We start from the raw sequence: 10,171 nt of genomic DNA on the forward strand, positions 1-10,171 counted from the left end.
ATCTTTTTTTTTTTTTTTAAGACTTTTATCTTTTGAGTGTGCTATGTTCTAGATTTGGGGTGGGAAATCGATGTCTAAGAAAAGATGCTTTGCCCTTGAGAATAGATCTCTAGCACAATCAAAATAAAATCAAGACCTAAGAACTGGTAGAAAGCAAAATACGTGATTCGATAAACAGTTTTGGGTGTGCTATTGAGACACTTACATTGAAAAATCTTGAAGGCAGTTGATGTTGGAAATTTTGGGGACTTGGAAGAATGGATTTGGTTTCTCTATACATACATCTGCATGAAAGGAAGAGGATCTAAAATGAAACTCCGAGGGAAGGCAACATTTAAGGGAAGAACAAAGATGTATTTAGAAAAGATGAAGGAGAAACTTTGAGTGAAGTAAGAGGGGAACATGGCTTTATGGAAGGAGGAAGAATATTGAGACAGTGAAGTAAGACAGTAACCTTTATGGAAGAGAACTGAAAATAGATCTTGGGATTTGAAAAGGGGCCTTAGTGATCCCTGAAAAATGAATTGCAAGATAAGAATTATGATGGAAGCCAGGTTGAAATCAATGGAAGAAAGAATGGGGTATTTCAGAAGATGAGTGGGTGCTTCTAAAGGCAGGAATGTAAAGGGAAATTGAGGTTTATTTATTGGCCTAGATGACACTCAGGGATCTAATACTAGATGGTTCATCCACATGAACTTTGAAGTTGTTCACAAATATGGCAGCAGTTGGTATGAAAAGGAAAACAAAGTAAATGTCAGCCGTTTGTGATTGCTGGGGAGTAATATGAAACTTGGAGACATTGACAAGCTTGGGGAAAGATTGGAATAGTGGGTATATGGGCCTTGAAGGACTATTGTTCTCTTTTGTTTAAATGAGATGGGAAAGCAGTAGTACAGCAGGGAAAGTACTATTATTGAGGTATCAACAGAGAAGAGAAATAGCTAAGTGCCCAGGGAATTCAGAGAAGGCTTCACATGAGAGGTTGCATTTGATCTAAGTCTTCAAAGACAGAGATTGTGTTAAATAAGGAATCCGAACAATGATATTCCAGGCAGAGACACCAATATGTAAAGGCACTGTTTAGAAAGGAAAAAATGACTATTAAGAAAGGTTGCATGAAAAGTATCACTGGCAAAAATGTAGCAGACCAACCCTCCTTTTTACTTTCAGTGTAATCTCTATATATATTTCTCTCATAGGTCCTTTCTTTATTTTATTATACAGTATTACTCCCTGTATACTATTACAACAGCCCCTATATTTGAGATTATTTATTCATCTGTCTCTACTACTTAGAACAAACTGACTGAGGCTGGAAGCTGTATCTTATTCATTTTTCTGAATTAGCAGAGTACATGACGAAGTCAGTAGGATAAATATTTGTTGAATAACATTTATGAGGATGAATAGTTGATCTCTTTTCCTTTAGGAAAGTTAGTCCCTCCCCCCAACCCCCAATTTTGCCCCTAAATAGCTGGATATCCTTGAAATAGTGAAGAGGAAAATTTATTTTCTGAGAAAACTAGAATGGTTACTAAGGATAGGCAAAGAAGAACACTTTGAAATTAAATTTCAATAAATTCAGATTCTAACTTGGCCTTTTATTTCAGTATGATCTTGGACTGGCTACTTAACTGCTTCGTCATCTGTAAAATAGAGCTAATCAAGCAAGAACTGTTCTACAAGTCTGAAAATAACATGTGATAGTGCTTCACATAGTGGTTATGTGAATGGTTAACATTTATTGAGTGCTTGCTGCGTATTATGCATTTACAAATATCTTATTTAATTCTCACAACAACAGGATAAAAGTTGGTATCCTTACAATTCAAAATCACTGAGAGTAGTGATACTTGAAAAATATCTTATGGTTAGAATAAGACACAAAAATAATTATTATTTACCCTTTCATCCTATATATTCATGTTCACCACTCCCTTTCTGATTTCCAAAATAGAGTGAAAAAAGGAATTATTTTACTTCATATATAATGATCTGACTGAAACATATCTGTAGGCTGCTTTACTTCATACTAACATTCAAAATTACATTCAAAATTCCCTTGTTTTTATAAATATTCATTATTTCAAAAGGGTATTTACCTATTTGATTTATCAACTGTGTATACTGGGAGTTAAGCAGACGTAAAAAGCAACAAAATTATATTTTCATCATTTTTTCAAGGTAGTCTTTTGTTTGATTCTGAATTTGTAAAAAATCTGTGTGGAATGCCCATAGGAGAGAAGTAATAGGTTAGGGTCATGTAAATAGCATTCTATGCATACTAAACAGATGATAGCAAGCTGGAAATATTCCTTTTCTATCTTGTATATTTCTGTTAAAAGCGGTGGCTATATTTCATTTACTAGTCCCATTTTTTTTTCCTTCCATCCTTTTTTTTCATTGTTTTTGCTGAATTTGTGATATTGCTTTTTATCTGACACGATGTCTTTTGCTCTATAAACCTTCTCCACATTATGTGGTATAATACCTCATATATAATGAGGGATTATAAATTTTGCAATATGGTCATTAAATTTACTTTAATCAAGATTTTTCTTTAAGGCAAAAGCCATTTCCCTGACCCTTTCAGTTGAATTCTTTCTTTGTTAGCTTCTTTTCTTTCTTCCTAGACATCCTTAGTGATATAGATGGTTTATTCCAGGTTCTACCAATTAACTTCATAAATTTTCTACACCTTAGTTTTCATGAAAAATCCAAGGTTGGAATAAAATTCTTCACATTTTCATTTCCTTCTAGGACTGTGTTCAGTGGTGATCTAGCTTATTGGTAATTTTCATATTTGAAATGATGCCAGTGACCTTTGAATAGTTGCATTTTCTCCCTTGTACTTATGATGAGGCCACCTTAAATTGAAGGGTTGAACTTAGTCTTCCCGGGAACATTGTCTAATCTTCTAACCCAAGTTTTACACAGAGCTGCCATGTTATGACTGTGAGAATGAGGGCTAAAATCTAGTAGGCCCCCAGATACTGCAGGCCAGTAGTGGCCCTACTCAGACAAGTTGAGTTTGGGAAGATCTTATTTATTATTATTTAAAAATTTTTTCTCTGCCTTTTTATTTTGTAATTTTTTGAATTTCCAGAAAAATTTAATAGTGAATGCACGCAGACATCCACAGTACACACTCCCTTCATATAGATTTGCCAGTTGTTAAAATTTTGCCATATTTCTTATAGCTCTGTCTATATATATATATACTTTGGCTAAAGCACTGAAAATTTTAGACATTGTAATACCTTAATCTAAATACATCAGTGTGCATTTCTTTCGTACCAACATCTCCTACAGTACCATTATTACATCTATTATAATTTTAATGTCATATAATATATAATCTATATTAAAATTTCCCTAACTGTCCCCAAAATGTCTTTATGATTGGCCAATTGTTTTGCAAAATCCAGGCCACTTCTCTTATATAATTATCCTACATTCTGGCTTTCTGATTGCTTCTTTGTGATTAGATTCAAAATATAATAAGAATACTACTTTGATGATATTGTTTACTTCTCACGGCATCACACTAGGAGGTAACCTCAGTTTGTCCCACTGGTGATGATGATATGTCTGACCACCAGGCCTCTTTGTTGTAAATGTGTAGGGTGATACTTTGAGTCCATGTGAATGCTCTATTCCATAATAGCCTTTCAGCCAGTGGCTTTAACAACCATTGATGAATCCTTGCCTGAATTGATAATTACATTGGAAATTGTAAAATGATGATTTTCTGTCATTCCTTTTACTTTTATAAACTAGTATTCTATGAAGAAGAGCTTTCCTTCTCTTCTTGCCCTCCCACCTTGAATGTATGTATGCACTCTTAAACACACACACATACACACACTAAGTGTCTTATAAGGTGCTTTAGTTTCCTTGCTGCCAAAGCAAATACCATGCTATGGGTTGGCTTAAGTAATAGAGATTTATTGGCTCCAGTTTTGAGGCTAGAAGAAGTTTAAAATCAAGGCATCCTCAAGAGAATGCTTTTTCCCAGAACACTGTAGACTTCTGGGGCTGGCTGCTGGCAATTCTTTTTTTGTTGTTGTTAATTCATCATCATGATCATTTCTTAGAACATTTGTATCAATTCAGAAAAAAAAGAAAAAGAAAACAAAAAAATTCATATATATCATATCCCTTACCCAACTCCCTTTCATTGATCCACTAGCATTTCAATCTACTAAATTTGACATTTGTTCCCCCTATTATTCATTTATTTTTAATCCATATGTTTTACTCGTCTGTCAATAAGGTAGATAAAAGGAGCATCAGACATAATGCTGGCAATTCTTGGTCCTTGGCTTCTGTGTCACATGGCAGTGCACATGGCAGCCTCTCCTGGCTTCTTGGTTCCATTGACCTACAGCTTCTGGCTGCTCCCTGTGTGGCTTTCTCTCTCTTTGATCTTCCTTATAAGTCCCGCAGGAATAAGATTAAGACCCATCCTGATTGAACTGAAATAACCTCATGAAAAGGTCTTATTTACAAGAGTTCACACCCACAGGAATGGATTAAGTTTAAGGATATGTTTTTCTAGGGTATATAACTCCAAACCACCTGTATTATCTGGGGTTCTTTAGAGAAACGGAATCAGCAGGAGATATCTGTTAATATAAAATTTATTCAGGACCAGATCAGTCCTGAAACCTAGAGGGGCCAGCCTTTCCAGAATATCAGCTAGTTCTATCTCCCTACTCCTCATTATTAACAGCTCTTCCTACATAAAATGGGCATAGCCCAAATACCCGTAGAGTGGGAGAAAGATCAAAGGTAATGGTGGAGTTATACAGAGAAGTTAGGGTTTAACAAACGAGTATGATTGCTAAATCATTGTATTGATATTTCTTTTAGTCTCCAGTACCTTAGAGCAGCTAGAAGTAAAAACCTAAAATGGTGGAATTGTAACCCATACCAAACTCTGAAATCTGTTCTACAATTAATTGTTGTGCTGTGCTTTGAAATTTATTGCTTTCTTGTATATATGTTTTTTCATGCACACACACAAAAAAGTCAGTTGTAATGATAAAAAAAATATTTATTCCTTCTAGCCTCCAATGTCCTGCAGCAGCTAGAAGGAAAAATCTGAAATGATGGTATCTGTCCTGTAACTACTTGTTGAAGAGTGCTTTGAAACTATTGCTTTTTTCTTTCTTTGCTTGGTATATGTGTTATATTATACAATTTAAAAAGTTAAAAAAAAAAAAAAAGTGTCTCACTCAACCATGGGGATTTAAGAGTTCAAGATCTGTAGGGCAGGCCACTAGCTGACAGCTCCAATGAAGGTCTCAGGAGTTTCCTGAGGCAGGAAAAGTGATTGTCTCTTCTGAGTAAGCGTCACTCATTACAGAGGACACATTGGATGAGCCAGTGTGGTCATGATTTAAGTCCATAAAATGTCCTCACAGCAACAGACAGGCCAGCGCTTGCCCAACCAGACAACCAGGCACCACTACCTCGCCAAGTTGGCACATGAGCCTGACCATTACATCACCTCATAAGGCATTATCATTGTTTTTGATGTTCAAATTGTCCCAAGTTTGGCCAGTGGGAGCCCTGTAAAAGCTGTCTCCTGTATGCTTTCTTGTTTTCTAGCACCGGGGTCCCAGGCTCATCACGTACTTTCCCTACCCTAGCCCTACAATCAACCTTTACTCCAAGGAACCATGTTCCCTATATTGATATTTAGAAAACAAGATCTGGGTGCTAGGGGGTCAGTCATTGCTCCTGAGTTTCCATGGCTTGTATGCTCTTTCAGGGGACAGAGTTAGGAAATAATATATATTTTTCAGTCATGAGCTTATATTGATGTACATAATTCAAATTTAAGATTATGGATTACTTTTTCTTCTTTTATATTTGCATCTCTTTTCTGCTATAATAAAATCTTGATACCTATTCAGTTAATTTATTTACTTATTTGCTTAATCCTGCAATATGCACAAAATATTTCAGAATTATAATATCAGTATTTCTATTAACAGTAAATCTGCCAAGTATAGGTGATTTGTTGTCTTTAGGTTTGTTTCTGTTTGCTTTAGACTTTCTTGGATATATAAAACATTTACATGGTTCAGAATTCAACTGTATAAAAAGGTAAAAACCCAGAGAAATCTTGCTCTCTGATCCCTATACCCACCCACCCCTTAATAGATCACTTTATCTGTCCCGTGTTGTGTTTGCCCAAAGAATCCAATATACTTTTCTATATTCCTGTATCATTTACTCAGTCAACCACTTACGAGTGGACATTTGTTTTTTTCTGATACTTTGCTCTTATAAATCAATGAATAACTTGTGCTTATGTTGTTCTCTATTTGTGAGAGTATATTTTTCAGGGTAACTTTATAGAAGTGTGATTGCTGGGTAAACGTATATGTAGTTTTGTTAGATAGTGACAGATTTCCAACTTTGGAGTTAAACCATTTTGCCTCCCACCAGCAATGTGTCAAGAGTGTATATAGCTTTACCAACACTGGGCTGTCAAGCTTTTGAATTTTTGCGAGTCCTGTTAGATGAAAAATGATATCTCAGTAGTTTTCATTGCAGTTTTCTTATTGTAAGTACCTTTGAGCCATATTTTCAGATGTTTAAGAGCCATTCATAAATCATTTTTTTATAAACTCTGTTAATGTCTTATTCGTTTTATCTGTTGGGTTTTGATCTGTCTTCTCTCCATCTGTTGTGTTTTTTTTTTAGCTTTTTTTAATTGTGAAATATAACATATATACAAAAAAGCAGTAGATTTCTAAGTATATTTTAACAAGCAGTTATAGAACAGATTTTAAAGTTTGGTATGGGTTACAGTTACATGAAATATCAAAGTAATGATTCCACAGTCAAACTCATTTGTTAAATCGTCCCTTCTCTATATAACTCCACTGTCATCACTGATCTTTCTCCCACTCTTTACGGATATTTGAGCATTGCCCATTCTAACTTTTTCATATTGGAAGGGGCTGTCGATAATATGAAATAGGGGGATGGCAGCAGTTGATGTTTTGAAATGGCTGGTCTCTTTGCATTTCAGGGCTTATCTGGTCCAGGGACCCATCTAGAGGTTATAGGTTTCTGGAAAATTACCCTAGTGCATGGAACCTTTGTAGAATCTTAGAAGTTATCCTGGATATTCTTTAGGATTGGCAGGAATGGTCTTGATTGGGGTTTGGCATGTTATGATAGCTGTCAATGTCTAACTGAAGCTTGTATAAGAGTGACCTCCAGAGTAGCCCCTCAACTTTATTTGAACTCTCTCAGCCACTGATACCTTGTTTGTTACACTTCTTTTCCCCCTTTTGGTCAGGATAGCATTATTGATCCCATGGTGCCAGGGCCAGGCTCATTCCTGGGAGTCAACTCCATGCCACTAGGAAGACTTTTACCCCTGAATGTCATGCCCCACATAGAGTTCTCCCTCTGTTGTTTTATTTCTGTTTTGGCACGGGCAGGCTCTGGGAATTGAACCTGGGTCTCTGACATAGCAGGCGAGAACTCTGCCACTGAGCCACCATTACCCGCCCCTCCCTCTGTTTTTTTCATTTTTTTGAATGCATGGTCCAGGAATCGAACCCAGGTCTTCTGCATGGAAGGTGAGAATTCTGCTGCTGAGTCACTGCGGCCTGCCCTGTTTTTGTTTTTTATGTACTTTAATTGGTCAGTCTTTTATTTTATTTTATTTTATTTTTTGCATGGGCAGGCACCGGGAAGCCAACACAGGTCTCTGGCATGGCAGGCAAGAACTCTACCTGCTGAACCGCTTTGGCCTGCCAGTCTTTTCTCTTTTTGCTTCTGAGTTTTGAGTCAGAAAAATTTTCCCCATTCCTGGGTTATAAAGAAATTCACTCATGTTGTGTTCTAATACTTGTTTGGTTTCATTTTCAACATTTTGATCTCTGATTATTTTGGAGTTTATTGTTGTGTATTGGTGTCAGGTTTGGTCCAATTTCTAAATGGTAATGCAGTTATCTCATCAATCTTTTCTCCTGAAGGGAGGGAAGGAAGAGAGGTCTCTGGTTTATTTAAACTAGCACTCTGATGTTTGGTCTAATTTTTTTTTTTTTTTTAGTTTTATTTATTGCCAAATGGCTGAGTGAGAGAATGCAACTTGACCCAAAGCCACAACTGAGTTCCCTCATGTACTTGCATTTTATACCCCAGAACTATAGGCCCCTTCTATCAGGGACAGAAACTGGTCTAGCACATTTACCATATGGATGGGCAGAAAAGGCTGTCTTGAGAATAGGCATACTAAAAGTATGTGATTTAATGGTCTACCAGTTTATTTAGAGTTCAGATAGGGTCCTAAGATCCAAGACCACAGACTTTTCACTTGACGCTCCTTTAATACATGAAAATGTACTTTTTTTTAATGGCAAGGAGGATAATTGGAAAAGGTACTGAAATGGTATAAGCAGTTGTGTTCAGATGGGAAGCAGTACTACTCCCTGGGAGATGGGAGACATTTGGAAATATATGGGGATGGAATTTGTCTCGGATTAGGAATATTGTTGCCGTATATTGGAAGATGGCCAGGAATCTTAAATGATTTGCAGTATAGGAGAAAGTTACTGTAACAGAGTTGCCATACCCAAAATGCAAATAGCATCCCTCTTGAGAAACACACACTTGAGGGAACCTGTTTAGAAAGAATGTAGTTTAAAAAGTCTCTCACAAGTTCTGGGAAAAGCTCAGAGGCTATAAAAATCTGAGAGGGGTCATGGAGGATGAGACTTAAGAGCCTGTTCTTCTCACTCTTCTATCTGTGTCACTTGCAACATCTTATGTAAGTTAGAATTGCCTTTGAGCATATTGTCAGATAAGTTGAATAGAGGCATCTCTAGTTTTCCATTAAAAAAAGAGAAGAAATTTAGGGTATCACATTCAAGGATTGACATGTTTTAAACCAACATTTGAAAATGGTCAGAAAACAATTTAATAGTTATAAATTTTTTTCTTTTGGAAAGGTAGGGGTAGTAGTTTTATTTTGCCATTTAAAAAATCACGAAATGAGCAGGTGTTTGCACACCAGTGTTCATAGCAGTATTATTCATAATGACCCCAAAATGGAAGCAACCCAAGTGTTCATCAGCAGGCGACTGGATAAGCAAAATGTGGTTTATGCATACAGTGGAATATTATTCTGTTGTGAAAAGGAATGAAATTCTAATACATTCAGTAACAGAGATGGACCTTGAAGACATTATGTTGAGTGAAATAAGCCAGGCACAAAAGGACGAATATCGTATGATCTCGATGATATGAAATAATTAGAATAAGCAAATTCATAGAGTCAGAAACTAGAATATAGGTTACCAGAGGCTGAGGTGAGGGTAGGGAAGGGAGAAATTAATGCTTAAATTGTACAGAGTTTCTGTTTGGAATGATGGGAAAATTTTGGTAATGGATGGTGGTGATGGTAGCACAACATTGTGAACATAATTAACAGTGCAACACTGTGAATGCAATTAACAGCACTGAAGTATATACTTGAAATGTCCTTAAAAGGGGATGTTTTAGGTTGTATATATGTTACTAGAATAAAAATTTAAAAAAAATAAGTCTGTACAATACGAACAGTGAACCCTAATGTAAACCATGGACTCTAATTATTAGTACTATTAAAATTATATTCTTCATGAATTGTAATAAATGTACCATACTAATACAAGGTATTGATCATAGGGTAGTATATAGGAACTCTGTATTTTCCTCATGATTTTTCTGTAAAGCTGCAAATTCTCCAATTTAAAAAAGTAATAAAAATTATAAAATGAGGTAATGCATATGAAAATCTTAGTTCAGAGTCTGGCACATAGTATGCAGCCAATGAACAGTAGTTAGAACATTAACATGCTTTTATAACAATTCCTAATTAACCTTTGAATATATTTTCAGAGAGCTATTGCTTACCTATTTCCAAGTGGTTTGTTTGAGAAGCGAGCCAGGCCACTAATGAAGGTAGTTATTTTATATTTTTAAAAAATTTTTGTTTGGTTTTATATTTTATAGTAATTATATAATGCACTTTTAATTTATTTTACAGCATCCTGAACACGTTTTTCCAAAACAAAGAGGTAGGTTTATTCGAAAATGAAAACATTGTTTTTCTTTTCAACAGTGTTATATTATAAATCAGCAGTCCCCTCGT

General features: G+C 35.7%; 1 protein-coding gene across 1 annotated transcript in view; it reads left to right on the forward strand.

Annotated features, from left to right (window-relative positions):
* The window catches only part of MRPS9 (mitochondrial ribosomal protein S9), an 83,266-nt gene that overhangs the window by 45,972 nt on the left and 27,123 nt on the right, over window positions 1-10,171 (forward strand). The window contains exons 3-4 of the mRNA XM_077134918.1: window positions 9,919-9,981; window positions 10,067-10,097. Coding sequence (XP_076991033.1) covers window positions 9,919-9,981; window positions 10,067-10,097 — 94 coding nt within the window. The remainder of the gene's footprint in view (window positions 1-9,918; window positions 9,982-10,066; window positions 10,098-10,171) is intronic.

Source organism: Tamandua tetradactyla, chromosome 17, assembly GCF_023851605.1.
Source record: "Tamandua tetradactyla isolate mTamTet1 chromosome 17, mTamTet1.pri, whole genome shotgun sequence".
NCBI lineage: Eukaryota > Metazoa > Chordata > Mammalia > Pilosa > Myrmecophagidae > Tamandua > Tamandua tetradactyla.